Here is a 19,877-nt window from a genome sequence, read left to right on the forward strand (position 1 = left end):
TATTAAAGACTAAAATACCAATTTAATTCTGTGATAAATCTTTCACAGACTGTCTAAATTTCAGCATACAATTTTAATGAATTTAAAAAAAAAACATTTATGTCTTTATTAATTCAAAAAAGTGTATTAATTTCGACAAATTTAAATTAGTGATTCTCATAATATCTCAAGAAATGGCATAATATTTTTATTTAAAACTTTTATTATTTTCTTCGAGATAAATCTTCAGACGCAATTGAGAATCACCAAGAAATATACCCACACAAAATGTTGCAAGTTGACTCATATTTTTTTTTATTTTATAAACTTCCTTCTTGTCTTGAACAAAAAACTATGGGAATGTCTTCAATTATACTCGAGTGGGTTGTTTTAAAAAAATAAAAAACTATTCCTTTTTTTCTTTCGCGTTTCATTATAATAAACTTAATTATTTTCATATTTTTATTGTTAATTTATGGAATTTAAAAAAATATAAATTCATATTTATTTTAAAAATAAATTACTATATTATCAAACGCCTCTGATAATAAATTTACATTGAAAGCAATCAAGCGTGGGATTAGTGTCCGACATAACTCGATTCTCCAAGGATCAATTGCACGATTTAAATAACTGATATTTTCAAAGTCAATGTACTCAATGCAATAATATTTTAATTAAATTCATAAAAATATTACATTTTACTCAATGAATCTTAATGTCTTAATTGCCCATGGATGGTATATCAAATTACAATTTTTTCTATACTTTATTTATATTTTTTAATTTTATAAAAATAATCATAAATAACTAGTCACGCGAGTCTGTTAAATTGCATTCACCAGGTGTGGAAAAATACACCTGTATCATCCTGATAATAAAATATAAAAATTCAAATCTTAATCTTTTTTATTTTTAAATATTTTTATTGACATATATAATTTAAAAAAATTAATAATAATTGATTTTTAAATATAATAAAAATATAGTAAACAATGAGATAAATTTATCATTTTCTTTATTTTATTTTTTTTGTATTTTTTCTGATAAGAATATAGAGTGTATAATATAGGGGTTGAATTGGCGCCAAGCTGACCAGATCGATTATTTCTATTGCGACCTAGAGAACCACAATTCTTGTTATAATTTTCAAGAAAATAAATTAACATAGAATAAAAATAAAAGTGAATTTGAATAATAAATTTATAAAAAAAAAATTTCAAATAAAATGAATGTATAATTAATTAATTTATAATTTCAGTGAAGGAAGAGAAAAAGTACGAGTTGCATTCCTGGGTCCACAGCCCCATCCTGTGACACCTGGTGTCCTACTTCTTGATCCAATTTTACCCCCCGGGGTTCACCTTCTAGATAACATGTCAACTGGACCTGCGGAGCTTTTAACAACTCATACAGAGCACACATCACCTGCCTATCACACCCAGATCAGGTAAAAAAAATAAAAATAAATCTCCTTTTTTAAATAGTATATCTGATATAATTTATTTATAAAAATATAAACATTGTATCCACTCCCTACCCTCTTTTGACGGTTTCAAAAATTCCCATTTTTTTTTCTAGACTTGCTGGGGTTCTACACAATTTAATAAAAAAAAAATAACGAGGATAGCTCAACTCTGCCATAGACAAAAAAATTAAAAACACTTAAAATCATTGACAAAAAAATTAAAAACCCTTGAAATCCACTCCCTACCCTCTTTTGACAGTTTCAAAAATTCCCATTTTTTTTCCTGGACTTATCGTCTATTATAAGTATTTTCGTATCGTATCGTATCGTATCGTGATTATCGTCTATCGCGGCAGCATTAATAAACAAAGACGGGAATAGTTAAATTAATGATCTCAAAAATTTCTCGCGATCGAGATCATAATAAACAGGATGTACCGATCAGGCTTTTTCACACGTATATATTTAAAACAACCCTTTCATTAAAAAAAAAAAAATCTATTTATACGTTTTACATAAAGTTGTTACAATCAACTTCCTGGTTGTTATTTATTTTTATTTTTTAATTCATTTATTTCTCTTTGTTATAAATGTTTTTTTTTTTATTTAAAAAATATATATTGTTTATTTTTATGAATTAAAAATAAAATTTAAAAGTAGCAAGTGCACCTAGTGCATGCCAGTTCTTATCAGCCAATCACAATGTAATTTGCAGTTAAAACGCGAATATTGATAGGGTAAAAAAGTATCGTACTAAAATAGCATTTATAATTTTTTTTTTTTAAACAACTTTTTTTTTCTTAGTATATAATTAATTTTAACTTGATATATATTTTATTATTATTATTTTAATTGTATATTTATTGATATGAATATTTTTGAAAAATTCATTATTAAATTTGTATTATAAATAATTACGTGCTCTAATTTTTATGAAAACTTTTTCTTATATTTTTTATTTTTTCTAATTGCTTTGTAATATAAAATAATGATAGTTATTTTTAATTAATTTAAAAAGGGCTTTTGTTTTAATTTAAATTAAATTCGTTGTCAAAGTCATGGTATGACCATGTGACTATTTGGTTTTGATGTTGACCGGCGCAGAATGTGACTGTCTATTTGTGGGTCGAAATTGTCCCGGAAGATGTTCTCCCCTAAGTCTCAGAATTTTATCTAAATTTAAAATTACAATATATAAAAAATAAAAAAGCTTTATGATAAAAAGTAGAGCTTTTCTTATTTTATTTTTGTGTTAATTATTTTTTATATAATAAAAATAAAAATATATGATTAGTTAAACAATAGGGTGTTGTTGAAGTTGGACCCCTAGGTTTACATGTTGTATATTGCACAAATAGAGACACAAGAGGATGGAGGATCGATAAAGCGTGGGTGGGATGTGCAGAGGTGCTTTCAATTCAGCCACCAGTCGCGCTGTTGACTGCATTGGCGAGCACAACTAAAACTCGTTTCTGCACTCTCGTTTTTCAAAATATCCAGGGAAATAAAATCACATATAATTCATCAAAATATCTTGTCAATATTTTTTTTTGCAATATGGTTTTTTTTTTTTAATTAAATGGTGCTTTTAAAATATACTTTAACAGTGTTACCTGTCAGTGCTAAAAGTTTAGTGAAAAAAAAAAAGCCAAGTGTACTTAAAATTATATTTTTAATCAAAAAAATAAAATATCAATAATATATATATATTTTTTCTTCAAATTAAAAATAATAATTAAAATTTTATTTCAATAATTATAATGACATTAATTTATCCCTCAAATTGGATGAATTTTTTTTCACTTTTTTTACCTGAAAATATTTACATTTTAATTGCGGAAATATCATTAGTGTCAATCTTGATTTAAATATTTTTTTTTCCTCTAGTAATTATTTTAATTCAAGTGTAATATTATCATTATTATTTTAATTCATTTGAGTTTAATGTACGCATTGTTTTAATAGTGCCAAATAAACTATTGCCAAAAGGAAAAAAAAATCAAGACCATGACCTGACCAATAATAATTCCCACCAAAGTAATTAATGAAAATTCAATGAAAAAAAAAAAAAAATAGATATGATTTATAAATTTAATTGTTAATAAGATTATATTAATTTTTTTATATCCATTTTGATAAATCAGGTGTAAAAAAAATGCGTTTATCGCGCAGTCGCATGTAACACTGTATCATACACTCTGTTAACCTGCTGCCCCATATAAAACTTCCCCATTCTTTCATGCATCACGTGGACAATATATTAAATGCTCCAAATGTCACCGGTAAAAGTTCAAACAAAAAAAAAAAATTATTATTCAAATAATATTATGTAAACTACTATGTACACTATTGACATTATCATGATTACATCATTTTCTTTTATATCAAGTTAAAAATTTATGTATTTTTTTTTTTTTTTTCTTGCAAACAATTGATGACAATGATATAATTCGCACTTGTTTCCGCGCTCTTTATATACCATTGCGATTTGCGCGTGTCGTCATTTAACATCGATTAACATGTTCTCCCCCAGGTCTTAATATCATCCTCATATATTTTTTTCTATGGCCCTTGAGTGTGCTAAACTACTTGTTTCACACTCCTACTCGAAAAAAAAAAAATACAATAAATACACTGTTTGACTTTTCAATATACTAATGTTATTTTTAAAAATGTAAATTAATTTTTAAATTGAAAAAAAATATGTATATAAAAATTGATATAAATTTGTTTTAATATTATATAATTAAAAATTCATTTTTTCTTTTTTATAAGTTTAAAAATATTTTCATTAGTTTTGTGTAATATTTGTGGCTTTATCGGCCTATGGGAAATACCGAAGGGTGAATAAATAGGTCACTGATTTTATAAATATAGTTTATTAATGTATAAAAAATTTGAAAATAATCTTGTTGTGAAAGAAAATTAAAATATCCAAAATTTATTTAAATTATATATACATCGTCAATTATATATCATCCAAGGTTTTATTAATATTGATCAATCAATCAATTCACAATTTAAATTTTTATTAAATTTTAAAAAATTAATATTGTCATCTCAAAGAAGTGTTAATTTTTTATTTAAATTTTTAAATATTACATACGATTTTTTGGTCTCTAAAAATTGAACAGTTATTTATTTTTCTAGTGTATATTTTTGTGGTTTATTTATCAAAAAATTTAAAATGTTAAAAGAAATATTAACTTTTAACATGTGTGGGTTTTGACCAACGTGTCATCGCAAAAATACATTGGCTGCCTGAAATAACTAAAAACGCCTTGGTTTGTCGACAAGAAAACCAACTGGAATTTAAGTTTGAATTTAAAAATATATAACCTACAACAATAATAATTTAATCAAACATCTAAATATAAAATCCTAATAATAGTAATAACATAAATCAATAGTGTATTTTTTTATCAATATATATTGTGATAAACAAAGTGATTATAAACAGAGCGTGATGTGAATATATTTCAAATGAAAATATTATTGTCATCATAAATACAAAATGAACATTGAAAATTATATAAAACTGGGATAAATATTTCTCTCTAGAAAAAAAAAGCACCTAAACATTATAAATAAAATTTATTTTTCAAAATAATAAAATATAATAAAATCGAAATAAATATGACGACAAATCACGGTGGTCACGTTTATTACGTTATTAAAGTGCCAAAAGAAGGCGAAGAAAATAACGATGAAAGGTAAAAAAATTAAAAAAAACAATATTCAATAAAACAATAATAAATAATATTTATAAAATTATATAAATATATAATTTTTAAATGTTTATATTAAAAGTAGGTCACAAGTATAAAAAAATCAATTTAAATTTATTTCTTTTTCTTCATTCAGGAAGTAATCTTGATTATTTATTTTTTTTTTCTCTATAAAGTAGACTGATATATTTTTTTCTGAGGTTTTATTATGAGGCCTAATGTTCGTGGGGACATGAAAGCCGTCGTCAAAACTTAAGGAGGCCATCTACCCCTTGCTATTTGTCAGAGGGTCTTCAACCCCTCATAGATGTATACACACTAACATTTTTTTTTTTTTTTCTTTTTACTATCTATTTTTTAATCCATGTCTGTGACGTTTATATATTCTTTGTCTATTCAAAACTATCGAATGTAATTCCAGGGATGCCAGTGCATTCTCATTCCAATTCGGTCTATGAACTCGTTTAAATTCATTCTTCTTGTTCATGTTGACTGATGGCTTTATACAAACAAAAAAAAAATAAAATTATCACGAAAAATATCTATTAAAAATTAAACATCATTTCTGATTATTATTTTTTTTTTTTTGATACAAATGTAAGCTTTATTTTTAAATGAGGGAATGAAAATAAAAGCCACTCGCTTTTTTTTAAAAAATAATTTTTTGTCTTTTTAGTATTTTGCTTATTTTAATACAGGCTATATTGTTAAATAAACAGTGTGGTAATACATACACTTTCATTTGTACATTGTCTGTGAATTTTTAAGTCAAATTTAAATTTTGTAATATCACCAAAAAAAAACGTCAAAAACACTCAGACAAATTGGCTGACGTTCAAAAAATTTACTTCTCCACGTTCTATTTTTTTGTCATTTTTTTTTCAGACAATAACCATTCATAATAATGAAAATAGATTTTAAAAAAATTTATTTTATTCAATTGTTTATATAACAAAATGTGTCTTGTTTAATTTTTTAATTAAAATTTTTGACATTCAATTTTTAAAATCGATTAACAAAAAAAAAATAAGAAAAAAAATATCCCCTTCATTTGGACGCCGGTATTAATTTCCTGTTTCCTGTTATTTTAAATATCCAAACTGTTTGCAAAAATTATTTTTCAATAAACAAACACAATTTTTAATCTACAAATAAAAAAAAAAAACGAATAAAATAATTAAATTTCTCCTACAAAAAGTTTGTGTGTCTTGAATAATAATAAAAAAATTTCTAAACACACTAAAGAATTTTGATATAATAATAAGACATATGCAAAATGAACTCTGACACATGAATATACATAAAAACAAGTTTAATATAATCATAATAATTCTTACTTTATATATCAAGTTTGCAATTAGATTTTATTCAATGGCAGCATAATGTCACGGTCGTTGAAAATACAATTGTCTATCAGCCTGGATATTCTCACGTAACTTATCGCACGCTCGGTTAAATCGACGCACCCATAATCATCATCAACATCATCACCATCATTATCACAAAGATAGCTACCAGTTACAAAAGAAAAATATGAAAATAAAAAAAAATTTCAACTGGTAGCGCAGTTCCACTCAAGTACTTCCTCATCAAATAAATAAAACGAACAACTTGATACAAAAAAATTTGATAATTTTATTTTTCTATAACTTCCATGATCAGTACAGAAAATCTGTACATGATAAATTTAAATAAATAAATTGCAATTGTGTCAATGTATGTCACAACTTGTAAATACTTGTTTACCTTCAATGACTTTAGTTGCATTTAAAAACGAAAAATATATTCAAGATTAAGATTAAAATATGTAGATAACAATAATGATTTAAAAAAATATATAAATAATATTTTATATTTAAATTTAAAATGTTTCAGTACGGACAGTGGATGGGACAATCCATTCAGGCCAGATGGTGATTTATCACGTGAAGCTGATGAAATTGTTGAATTAATAAAAGGTGGTAAACCAATAACACCAACACCTGGACAAAATACACCACCATTACCTGGTTGTGATGATAAAAATAATGTTGATGATATTGATACAAGTAAAAATACAATAATCAATACATCTGGACGTATTACTAATGGAAATGGTACACAAAATATTAACGTCAATAAGCAGCCTATTAATGAGAAGGTGAAAATTAAAATAAAAACAAAAGTTACATTTCAATAAATAAAATCTTACAACAAATAATAATATTATTCAAGATACATTAATTTTACTTTGTGTTTTAATAAAATTAAAAATTATATTTAATATATTTATTATAAATAATAACATCAACAATAATTATTGATGAATAAAAAGGTGCAAAAAATTAATTTTATATATTGCCATTTGAAATGAGAAAAAAAAATATATATATAATTTGTGATGTTTTTTTTTTTCTGTAATTTGGCTTACTAGTTGCTTGATTATTATTTTTAAAAAATATAAAAGCTAATGATATTTATAATTTAATTTAAAATATTGTTTTTAGAGTTTTTTTTTTTTTGAGCTTTTTTTTTTAATTTTATTTTGGTGTATGAATTTTTGATTAATGAGCTTTTCAGAGCTTGATAATATTTTTAAACACTTCATAAACACTTGTTGGAATATTTTAAAAATTGGTTGACTAATTTATGATGTTTTTTTTGAATTAGGTTGGGCCTGCAACGAATGCAGCAACAGTGGAAGTTGGCAGAGTAATGTCACAAGGTCCAGGTGATGCATCGCTGGTCGAGCATGTGACACTCAAGAAAAAACCCAAGTGCAAATGTTGCGTACTTCAGTAACCGAAGTAATAGTAAAAAAACAAAAAAAAAAAATTATATAAACAAACATAAATGTTGAAACAATAAAATAAAAATTATCAAATTCAATTTTACCCTATTAAAAATAATATATCTCTCTAAAGAAAAAATTTAAAAAAGCATTCATTGTAAAAATAAAAAAAATAATCTACAGTTTAAAAATAGAAAAAAAAAAAGGTGCATAAATACATTTACCACAATTTGACTGAATAAAAAAAATCGTGGTTAAAGTAAATTGAAAAAGAAATTATTAATAATTGGGGTAAAATAAGAAAAACGAAATAAAAAAAATTTGATTGTGAAAAATAATAATTATGGACCACCAAGAAAGTCCCAAGACCTTTTTAAGTGATATATAATAATTGATATAAATTTACGCAATTATTAAGCATGAATTAATGACGAAGAAAAAAAAAAAAAATAAAGAGATAATGACGAATACAAAAATTAAAAAAAAGAAAAATTATAAATATATATTATTATATATATAAACATTATAATATTAAAATATATTGTAGATAAAAAATGGTAGCTATATATGCTTTTACTATTGTGGTTATTTATCATTAATATTAATCGTCGAAAAAAAAATGTTTAAATTTGCAAAAGATAAATTAAAATAGAGTACAGACAATTTCGAAAATTAAATATTGATTGGTAATAAATTGATGAAAAAAAAAAAACAAGACAAATTAATTATAAAAAAAATAATTCAATAAATTATGAAAAATTATATTTGTGAAATTAATAATTCCATAATGAATATGTAAAAAAAAAAAATGAATAAAATTGAAAAGGCACGAGTAAAGATTCAGGATTTATTAGAGAAATAAATTTTTAAAAAATGATAATTGCAATTGTAAATATATATAAAAAAAATGATAAATAATTGTGCTGGTGAAAAGTAAAAATAATATATTTGAAGAAAAAATATCATCAAGTCAATAATTATTGTTTTTAATATCCATAATTATGTGAAATAAATAGAGACGATGATAAACTTGCTGCCAGTGCACAAAATGATTTTTTTTTAAAAAACTATTTATTTTTAAATTTATATTTTTTAAATGAAATATGTCTTGTCGTAGATTTTTATTTTCTTTTATTATTTTGAGAGTTTAGTAATTTTTTTATTGTAACATTTTAGATAGTCTCTACATCGTGATAAGTTATTTATATGAATTTAAAGAAAATCATTGATGGACAAGATGATTATTATGGAGAGCTGTGTATGTATGTTAACACAAGATATTTGTTTTTAAAAATTATTTAAGGATAAATAAAAGTTAAGAAAAATATAAATTGTACCATAATGATATTTATAAGTATAATAATAAAAAAAAAAAAAAACTGATTATCCTGAATGTTTACTTGTTTCCAGTGTCAAATTTAATAATGAAAATAATATAAATTATAAATCATGATCAATTTAATTTTCGTTGATCAATTGGCAAATTGAAGCTGAATATTGAAAAAAAAAAAGATATTTTTTAGATAAAAAATTAATTACAATAAATATTTAAACAAATTGGCTTGATAAAATTTTTTTTTTTAATATCGCAAGACTGTATGTGTATACCATAATTGAACTGCAAAAAAAAAAAAGCAGAAATAGTAGGAAAAAAAATATAAAGAAAAGTAAATAAATGTAATTTTCAAATTTTCTATTAAACACCCTAAAAAAAATTTCCCAAATTAAAATTAATAAACAAAATATACAGATTTTAAATTACTAATGAAAAATTTTTAATAAATAATACATTAAATTATATAAATTAAAAAAATCAATCCACTTTTTTGTTGTGTCAAACGAAAATTATAAAAAAATGTAAAAAATGAAAAAATATCAGTGGCTTTTGCTTTAATTCATTAAAAATAAATTGAAAAAAAAAAAAAAGTTATTCTTCTCAATAAAACTGGGTTTTTTATTTACTACTATTTTTAAGAAATAAAAAACAACAATAAATAAATTACCAAAAAATAGTTGAATAAATAAATTTAAAAAAAGTTCGATTTTTCATTTAAATATAAATCATATTGTGATTGAATTTTTACCAACAAAAATTATTAATATTTTCATTTAAATCACAATAAAAACCCTATCATATTTGCACATAAAAAATGAAAAAAAAATGAAATTCTATTGATGTCTGTTTCATCGAAAAAAAAAATAAATTGACTCTCGAGCTTTCAGATAATAAACAAACATTAAATGTCTTGTTAAAAATAGATAAATAAATAAATGAATATAAAAAAAAAAGTATAAAAATAATGAATAATATTGAATTGAGTATATTTCATCAAATAAATTAATTACTTTCAGTATATAATTTGTTTAAATAACAATATTATTGGTATAAGTTGGTGAAATCATTAAAACTATCACTGGTCATTAATTGATTGCGTAAATAATCGTGATTCATAAATACTTTCTTGCTTCTGTTGCTGCAGAATAATCGTGACTTGTTTTATTCTTCAATGCACTATTCAACAGCAACAACATCACAAGTAATAAAAAATAAAAATGAATTAATGAAAATAATAAATCAATCTTTGACCACAATTTTTAATTAAGATATTTCAATTATTAAATTTGTAATAAATGATAAATATTGTACATAATGAAAAAAAAAAAATCAAATCCTATCATACTTTTGATTTAAAAAAAAAATAAAAAATTAATATAATAATAATTCAATTTTTTGCTGATAATTTATCATTATTTAATCCAATTTTTAAATAATATAATGTACATTTATTTGATTGAATTTTATTTAATATTTTATTTGTTCAATTATTTTATTATTATTCATTTGAGTAAATAATTAACTGCGTAATAGTTATTCAAACAATTTGAAAGTTAAAATGTTTAATTAAATTAAATTTGCTGTTTAATTTTTTTTTATCTTTCATTTAAACTAATAAATAATATTATTTGATTTTTCATATAGATATTATTTTTTTATTTTTGATTTATTTTGTAAGAAATATCTATATGAAATTTTTTTATATTTATGCGAGAAAGATGAGGTCGTTCCCGCGGTTACTATAGAAGCTACTGTTGAATAAATGAGAATGTGGGTTCGGTTTAATATAAACCTTGGTTCCAAGACTTTTTTCCAAATGTCAACCAATACAATTTCTCATATACAATTCATTCAATATAGGACATTAATTTAAAAGTAAATATATAAAAATAACAAATGTTGTTAAAAGTAAAATGTATTTAATAAGTTCAAGAGATCATATTATGAATAGCAAAGTGTCAATTTTTATTTACCCATCAAGCAATATATTGATTGTTAAAGTTATCCCTATAATATTATTATTATTTTTTTTTTTGTTTTATAAACAATCTTTGTAAAATGTATATGAATAAAAAAATATATATTTTATACTCGTGACGACAGGTTTGGCCTTTTGACGATCCTCTGTGGAGACAATAAATTCATGACTTGGACAAGCTACTTTTGCCGATTGGAATGAGCTGAATATATGCTTATTCTATCAAAATAATAATCATTCGATGACATTTTTGTCATTTTTAAATACAATGAAAAAAAAGAAAAAAAATATTATTCTTCTTGTTTTTAAATTTTTAAAATACTTTTTCGAAATAATTTCGAATTAATTTTTCGAAATAATTTCTAATTGATTTTTCGAAATAATTTCGAATTGATTTTTCGAAATAATTTCCAACAGATTTTTCTAAATTATTTTCCAAAATATCTTTCTAAAAATATGAAATACATTTCTTCTTTTTATAAACAATTAAAAATAATTATTTATATTTTATCTTTATATTTTTTTAAAATCGAAATAAACAATATCGATGTCATCTCAATCGAAAATAAGCAATATTTCCTTACATGGGATTAAATTGTCCAACCTTGATGATATTTATTAAATTTCATAAAATAAAATAATTTTTAATCTATATAAATCATCGAGGAAGTGTAATTTATATTTTTAATGACAGTCAAGTACAACTAAGTAAGCTTAACCATATAAAATATAAAAAAAAATTAAAAGTCAAATTATTTATAGCTAAACAATAACAAGGTGAATATAAAAAAAAAAATAATAAAAAACAAAGGTCTTTAAGATGATCCGGATCTCATTGGAGACCTAAGAAAGGAGAACGTCTTTATGAAAACCCTTTCGTTGGCAGATTTTATGTTGCCATCAAGTAGGGGAATAGTAAATAAAAAATTCAATTGATTTTTATATTTTTTTTTTTTCATTATTTTTGCACAATCATAGGTGAATCCTATATAAACACGAGATTCTCACATACTCCCAAGTCACAACCAATCGAGATTTACACTTGTGCATTTGTATCTTCATCAATTTGCAATGATATCATAAATATTATTAAATAATTTTATTAAGTGATCAAATAATTATCATGGATAATCGTAAAATAGCAACAAGTTCATTGGTACATAAATAAATTATTATTAAATTATTTATAATAAAATGTATTTATAAAAAAAAAAAAAAAAAACTGTGGGAAAGTTTCTATCTATTGATGCAATTTATCTTGAATAAATAGAAACCCTAATTTTTATTTTATTGCATCAATGATAAATGAAAGAGAAAAAAAAAATTTTTGCAATAAATTATAAATTCAATTGGGTTGTATAATTATTTTACTTATCAACTAAATCAATGATCATAATCTTGGATGCAATTTTTTGTAATTTAAAAGTTCAACTATATATGTTTAATTTTTTTACAGGTTTTATTTTTTTTGTTGAATATTTGTTATGGAGATAAATTAACAGTTGGTCAAAGAGCACCATTGGATGCATTGAGTTCTGGTGGATTATTATTAGCAGCACCATTAGTTGGAAATGGTGCTGCTGATGTTGGAAGAAGATCAGATGTTGGAAGAAGTGGTGGAGCACCAAAGCCACCACCACCACCAAAACAAAATAATCCAACTCCTCAAGTACAACCAAAAGAGGATGGTGTTACAAGAGAAGAAACTGAAGAATTAAAAGAAATTGATGGACATCTTGTTCGTGTTGTTAAAGGAAGTCTTGGTTATGATAGTCCAGAAGGACTTCCTGTTTCAATCAAGTAAACTTGAAACTAAATTAACTGATATATATCAACGTTAAATAATAAATATTAATTTGTATTTTTTATTTTTCTAGATACACTGCTGATGAAAATGGCAATCGAGCTAGTTTTACAATTGGAAAACCAGGTGGGGGAGGTGGACCAAAAGCAGGTGGTGCCTCAGGAAGTGGTGGAGGAGGTAAATCAACTTCTAACGGAGGAAAAAATAATAATGGTGGTGGAGGTGGAGGTGGAGGTGGTACTGGAGGCACTGGTGGAGGAGGAAAAAAAACTGGTGGTAGTGGAAATGGTCCAAGTACTTATCTACCTCCAAAAATGATGAAAGTTGATAATAAATATCTACCACCAAGTTAAATATAAAAATATCAAAAGAAAACATATATATTTAAATCAAAGTTGCTTTATTGATATTAATATATTCACAAATATATCATAAAAAATATACAATACAATTTTTAATTTTTCAATTTCATGTACCACGATAAGTTGTATAACCAAATGGATTTAAAAGTAGTGGAATATGATAATTTTCATTTGGATTATTTATGTCAAATATAATTTCAATTGTTGAATAAAATGATGATGTATTGGTTGATAAAAAATAATCATCAACATTATAAATTAATTTATATTTTCCTTGTGTTAACAAAATTCCTTCTTTAATTAAATTTTCACAACGACCAGTTGCACTTGTTTTGCTATAAATTAATTATAAAATTAAAAAAATAAACTCCAATTTTAAATTTAAATAGTATTTACCAATTTCCAATATTTGTCCATTTATTTTCTGTATATTTTTCAAGTTTAACTTGTAAATTTGATACAGGAGAACCTCTTGATGTATCCAACACATGAGTCGATAGGTGTGGTTGATTCATCTTACTCGAAATAAATTTTTATACTGACGATATTTCGTTTTTTCCACGCTTATATCACAAGTCACAGGTCAACATGATAAAATATGATTAAATAAGATAACAAAAAAATAGAATTTAAGTATTTATTTATCAATGAATTATTTATTTTTACAAAAATACTTAAATATTTAAAGAATTATTTTAATTTACAATAGCATTTTTATACTAATAATTAAATGTAATTACTAATCAGTTAGAATAATAAAAACAAAAAGCAAAAGAATTTATTTCTCAAAATTAATCTATCATATAATAAACACTATTAATTTAACTGACAAAAAATAAACAAAATATGTTTAAATTATCTGCTATTTCCTCTGCAAGTTGAATATCCAAATGGACTAACAGACAATTCTAAATGATAATTACTATTTGGATTTTTAACATCAACTACAATTTCAACAAATGGATACAATGTTTCAACTCTTTTAGCTGAAAAATATTTTTCAGTATCAAATTGTAGTTTATAACGTCCAGCAGATGGTTTTATTGTTTTTCCAATATCTATGCAGTTACCACTTGCTGTTGTTATACTGTAAATTAAAAAATAAATAAATAAATAAATAAGCAATATATAATCAAAAAATAAAATACTAATAATAAGCTACCTTTCATTGACAAAACTCCAACGTCCATCAGTTAATTTGTACAAACAAATACGCATACTATTTGCTGGAATACCTTTGCTTGTGTCAACAACATGAGTTGTTAAAAATTCAATAGTATTTCCAATATCATTATTTCTTTTAATAGTATTAATTTGTTTTGTTAATATTTTACTTGACGAAGAACTAACTGGTGTTGTGACAAATATTGGTTTATTAACTTTTGGTGCAATTGGACGTAAACAACCTGTTTTTGATGAAGCTGGTAATGTTATTGATGTTATATTATTTTTATTAATTGCATTTGCTAATAACAATTGTGTATTTGGTGCCAATTGTCCAGATGGAAAATTATATGTTTTTCCATTAAATGAAAATCGTTGAAATTGCATACCACCTTTTGTTTTTGTTAATATTTTTTTAATTACTTTTGTATCAATTTTTTTATCATTATTTGTTGATTTTTTATTATCTTGATTTGTTTTATTTGTAATAGAATTGTTATCATCACTTGATTTAACTGGTGATGATGTTGATACTGTTGTTTCATTGGTAACATTATGATCAGATAAAATTGTTGTATTTTCATCATTTAATAATGTTGTATTATCATCAATATCATGGTCAATAACAGCATGAATATTGTCACTTATTTCTTCATCATTATCAGTAATACCATGTACATCTGCCATTGCCTGTGCCAATGTATCAGTATGTATAATTTCTGTTTTAATTTTTGATTTATCAATCATTATCTTATCATTATTATCATCATTATTATTATCATCATCTTCTGATTCAACACGTAATACACAAGAATCAGAATTTTCATCATTTTCATCATGTATTTCTAATTGCATGTCATCAATATTTTGGGAATCATCATTATTTTGTGTACCATCATCTTCGTCATCATCATCAAGAATATCAATACCACCATCAACATCCATGTCACCATCATCTTCATCATCTAATCTTTCTTCATCAAAAACAAGTTCATCTGTTTCTGCTACTTCTTCTTCTTCCTCATCACCAGACATACTTCTTTTTAATGTACCCAAGTCAACTTCTTCAATTAACATCATTGGATTTTCAGTTTTAATTGTTCTTGCTTTTGCTTTTAATTTTCTTTTCTTTAAATTTTCAGCATGTAATAATGTTGCACGTGTATGTTTCAATGTGCATGTATGTTTTAATAATGATAAACGATGAGCATGAAGATTTTTATCACAATATTTACATAGAGCACGAGTTGGTTCATTTTCTACTGATGTTAACCATCCTGAAAATTAAAATATATAAATATTTTATTAATTAACAATATATATTAACAATTAAAATTACAGCTTCTATCAATCAAACAATTGATAACTTATGATATTATTTTCAAAGGTTAAAATTTCAAAAGTAATCAAGTGTTGATGTTTTTTTTTTTTTTGTAAATATGTGTCAATTGTTTTCTTACCTTTAAATTCGGGACTTTCTTCCCACTCTTTTCTATAACGTTGAGTGTAAACTCTTGTTTTAGCATGGCTTATTTTACCAGTTGGTGTTAATTTTTGTGGTGTATATATTTCACCAGCTATCATTGTGCTACCATCAATAATAATATCTTGTATTTCTGTTTCCATTTTTATCATTGAAAATTTATTATTTCGTAAATTCAAATAAATATATTTAATCAAGGGAAAAAACACTCTATTGAATAACTATGAAATTCCCAAATTATAAGCACATATAAAATCACTAAATAGTTTTTTTTTTTTTTTTAATCTTGAAAATATTTATTAAATGAAATACTAGGCTAGTAAACGTGGCCAACTCCCTATGCTCTAGAGAGTAAAATGGCCGATTTTCGTACGTTTGATAGAGAAACTTGGAGAAACTTGGCGTTGGTCACCTTCACTTTGGTAATATGCAGTGGGGGAAAAGAGTCGTTCGACAACACCAGGGCCGTATTAACTATCCCAATAACCCCAACAGATTAATTTTTCTATAAATTATCATTTTCATCAATATTTTCATTTAAAAAAATTATAAATATTATTCATTAAATTATTTACAAACAATTTTTATCATAAATATTATCATAACATTAGTCAAATATTTATTAACAATTTAATTTTAATATTTTAATTATTTGTACGTTTTTATCACGTGACAAAATGTTTCCAGAATTAGAAGGGAATTTTCGGGTAGTTTTTATACACTAGCGACATCTGTTGATGGTTTGAATTAAAGACTAGAAAATGATTTCGGTTGATAAATAGTCAAATAGATAAATAGATTTAGAACTACAATATGTCACTGTAAATTTGAATTGGAAAATTTCTTTTTTTTTTTTTTTTTCTCATTCATTTTACCGCTTTTTTTTATCTCCAGAAATTACTTGAATTTTCCCCGAATTTCTAGTGATAAATCATTGAAAAAAAGAGCCAAAAAAAATATAGATTAATTCCATTGCAAGTAAATGTTAAAATGTAATTAAACAAATTTAAATAATTAGAATAAATTATTCAAAGCTAATTCTTATTATTTATTCATGTTAAAAGTAAAAATAAAAATGTATATTTTTTGAATAATTATTCTAATTATTTGCTCATTTTAAATATATGAGAAAAACTTTTGAAAAGTCTGCTTAAGACAATAGTACAACAACAAAATGTTTAGTCATATGTTTGAGAATAGCATTACGCATCAAAGAATTAACTGGAAAATGTCGTGCACAATGGTTTGAGATATGAAATTTCACCACTGAAGAAAAGTACTTACACATGCCGTTTGCCATACAACCAAACACTTAATCATATAAACGTCTGAGTTATTATATATTCTGTCTATTCTCTTTTATATCTAGTAGAATACAAAAACAAGAAAAAAGAAAAAAAAAATTTGCATTCTAAAAAATATTAGATTCTTATTTTCTTTTGAAAAAATAATAAAAAAAAAAAAAAATGTATATTAAATAAAAAATAAAATAAATATATGAAAGAAAAAAATAAGACAGGTCATCGATCAAATATAAAGAAGAAAAATAAATAAAAAAAAATAGTTCAATATTTTTTTTTAACATTTGAAAAATGTTGACACCTTTTGCGTACGTGTGTGTGCTAAAATTCATAAATATTTTTTTTTTCAAAATAATAAAGAATGTTTTATAAAAAAAAAAAAAAAAAAACACCACTAAGAATTTAATAATTTAAATTATTTAATATATTAAAAAAAATAAAAAAAAAAAATTCATATAAAATTCATTTAAATAACAATTAAACTATACATTTTTTCAACTAAAAAAATGTATGTTTTAGTAATAAAAGAATAAAATTTTCATTGTCAATTATGACAAGTCGATTTCAGTGTCATTATTTTTAATCCATATTGGTTTAAAATTTTGATAATTAGTTATTGAACACTTTGGTCCAGTCATGTCAATTGTTTTGCTTGATTTTGATGAATGAAGTTTTGTTAAAATCCATTCAGCAGGTTGTTTAATATGTTGTCTTGTTATTAATCCAATTGAATTGTTGATGTTCCATATAATTATTGATGAATTTGGCTGAGACATAACCAATGAATGATCCATTTTAGCATCTTTATCATTCGGCAAAACATAACTGTCAGCAATATCTGAATAAAAAAATTGTACAAAAAAAAAAAAAAGAAAAAAGAAAAACATGTAATAAATATTATTTAATAATAATAAATATAAATAAAAATTGACTTACAAAATAAATAACTCCATTAAAATAAACCTTAAATTTTTCAATGATAAATTAAATGGTAATTAAATAAATTTTAGATAAAAAAATACCTGTAAACAATCATATAGATGGAATAATTATTAATATTTATTTTTATTAAATAATAATTATATAATAATTAAATTAATAATACTTACTTGTTAAATTTAATATAATCACAATAAATATTATAAATCGTAATAACAATAATGCCATTTAATTATTTAAAATAAATATATTTTTTTATTTCAACAAGGTCAATTTGGTTGTCACAATGTGACGACCTCGTCATTTCTGACTGCTCTATTATCAGCTGTGTTGGAAAAAAAAAAATCAGGCTTGATTTCTAATAATAGTCATAATCATAAAATCAAAGTAAAAAAAAAAAAAATAAATTTTAAATATATATTTGATACATTAATTAAGCGCGTGATGAATTTATAAAAAATAATAATAATATTTATAAAAAATAATAACGAATTTTTTACGATTAGATAAGTTAATGTCTGAAGTTCATATAAAATCTTTGTATATATTGCAATCATTATAAAAAAAAAAATTTATGAGAACGGAAATAAGTGATTATAAAAAAATTTCACCTATAAAATGAATAACAATTTTTTAAAAGCTTGAAAAAATAGTTGTTTTTTTTTTATATTTCAATGTAAATATTTATTAGAAAATAAAAAAAAAAATCATTTGACATGAATGAAGAAGTGTATTCAATGAATTGAAAAAGCTCTAAAAAGCTCATTTTATTGAAATGAATATTCGTATTAATAAGTAAAGTTAAGGGTATATTTAATTTTTTTTTCATCTGTTTTTTGATTGTTAATTCAAAGGGTGTGCCAACTAGCTGAAAATGATATTGTTATTGAAGAATAATAAGAGGTGAAAATACCATAAATGTCACACACATACAAACATACATTAATATATACATGCAACATTCTACCCTAAAAAAAAAATACATACATATATAAGAAAAGCTCGACGTGATGGCACGAGGGTTATCGTCATTTAATATAATTTATGCAAACGTTCCAGTCAACCCTAAAGCTTCTTCATCATTTAATCTCATCAACATATAAACACATAATTCATATAAATAAAATAAATAAAGTAATAATAAACCAACAATATAAAAAAAAAAAATACAAAAAAAATTTATAAACAAATCAATTGACAATTAAATATTGAATTTTTATTAATAATAAATTTTTTTTTCCTTAATCTTTTAATAATAAACTTTTAAAGTTAAAATATTGAAAGTAAAAAATATATAATTCATATATATTTTTATTTTTATTTATTTATTATTATATTTGTTATTTAAAGTTTTTATTTCTTTAGTTTTATAATCCACATCACGAATCAAAGTTTAAAATCTTTTTCATATGAAGTTTTGAGAGTTGGTCTTATCGTTTAACCAGAGTATTAAACGTGGTTTAAGTTAAATGTTTAAAATTGCGTGTTGTACTTCTTATGATTTTGATAAGCGCATCAGGTATATGTATTATAAACTAATGTATCGTCATGTGCGTGTTACGTGT

General features: G+C 23.1%; 4 protein-coding genes across 4 annotated transcripts in view; 2 read left to right on the forward strand and 2 right to left on the reverse strand.

Moving 5' to 3' along the window:
• LOC122856843 overlaps positions 1–8,812 on the forward strand; it is a 30,269-nt gene extending 21,457 nt beyond the window's left edge. The window contains exons 5-7 of the mRNA XM_044158707.1: positions 1,241–1,429; positions 7,051–7,315; positions 7,825–8,812. Coding sequence (XP_044014642.1) covers positions 1,241–1,429; positions 7,051–7,315; positions 7,825–7,956 — 586 coding nt within the window. The 3' untranslated portion in view covers positions 7,957–8,812. The remainder of the gene's footprint in view (positions 1–1,240; positions 1,430–7,050; positions 7,316–7,824) is intronic.
• Positions 8,813–12,259: 3,447 nt separating this feature from the next.
• On the forward strand, positions 12,260–14,199 carry LOC122856880 (single-stranded DNA-binding protein-like). The gene is made up of 3 exons (XM_044158764.1): positions 12,260–12,415; positions 12,716–13,059; positions 13,137–14,199. The coding sequence occupies exons 1-3, from the start codon at positions 12,383–12,385 to the stop codon at positions 13,414–13,416; spliced, it is 657 nt and encodes a 218-aa protein (XP_044014699.1). The 5' UTR covers positions 12,260–12,382; the 3' UTR covers positions 13,417–14,199.
• LOC122856895 (probable 5-hydroxyisourate hydrolase ZK697.8) lies at positions 13,532–13,940 on the reverse strand. The gene is made up of 2 exons (XM_044158784.1): positions 13,822–13,940; positions 13,532–13,760 (listed from the first exon to the last, which is right to left on the reverse strand). Exons 1-2 carry the CDS (start codon positions 13,938–13,940, stop codon positions 13,532–13,534), a joined length of 348 nt encoding a protein of 115 aa, XP_044014719.1.
• On the reverse strand, positions 14,054–16,443 carry LOC122856791 (mediator of RNA polymerase II transcription subunit 13-like). The gene is made up of 3 exons (XM_044158632.1): positions 16,050–16,443; positions 14,588–15,866; positions 14,054–14,512 (listed from the first exon to the last, which is right to left on the reverse strand). Exons 1-3 carry the CDS (start codon positions 16,222–16,224, stop codon positions 14,281–14,283), a joined length of 1,686 nt encoding a protein of 561 aa, XP_044014567.1. The 5' UTR covers positions 16,225–16,443; the 3' UTR covers positions 14,054–14,280.
• Positions 16,444–19,877: the final 3,434 nt, after the last annotated feature.

This window comes from Aphidius gifuensis, linkage group LG5, assembly GCF_014905175.1.
Source record: "Aphidius gifuensis isolate YNYX2018 linkage group LG5, ASM1490517v1, whole genome shotgun sequence".
NCBI lineage: Eukaryota > Metazoa > Arthropoda > Insecta > Hymenoptera > Braconidae > Aphidius > Aphidius gifuensis.

Excerpts from the sequence above, each read along its gene's own strand:
- LOC122856880 (XM_044158764.1), top strand. The coding sequence starts at position 12,383 with ATGGATAATCGTAAAATAGCAACAAGTTCATTG. Across the intron at positions 12,416-12,715 it reads AAATAGCAACAAGTTCATTG|GTTTTATTTTTTTTGTTGAA; the intron begins GTACATAAATAA and ends ATTTTTTTACAG. Across the intron at positions 13,060-13,136 it reads GGACTTCCTGTTTCAATCAA|ATACACTGCTGATGAAAATG; the intron begins GTAAACTTGAAA and ends TTATTTTTCTAG.
- LOC122856895 (XM_044158784.1), bottom strand. The coding sequence starts at position 13,940 with ATGAATCAACCACACCTATCGACTCATGTGTTGGATACATCAAGAGGT. Across the intron at positions 13,761-13,821 it reads TGGACAAATATTGGAAATTG|CAAAACAAGTGCAACTGGTC; the intron begins GTAAATACTATT and ends ATTAATTTATAG.
- LOC122856791 (XM_044158632.1), bottom strand. The coding sequence starts at position 16,224 with ATGATAAAAATGGAAACAGAAATACAAGATATTATTATTGATGGTAGC. Across the intron at positions 15,867-16,049 it reads AGAAAGTCCCGAATTTAAAG|GATGGTTAACATCAGTAGAA; the intron begins GTAAGAAAACAA and ends TTTAATTTTCAG. Across the intron at positions 14,513-14,587 it reads TGGAGTTTTGTCAATGAAAG|TATAACAACAGCAAGTGGTA; the intron begins GTAGCTTATTAT and ends TTTAATTTACAG.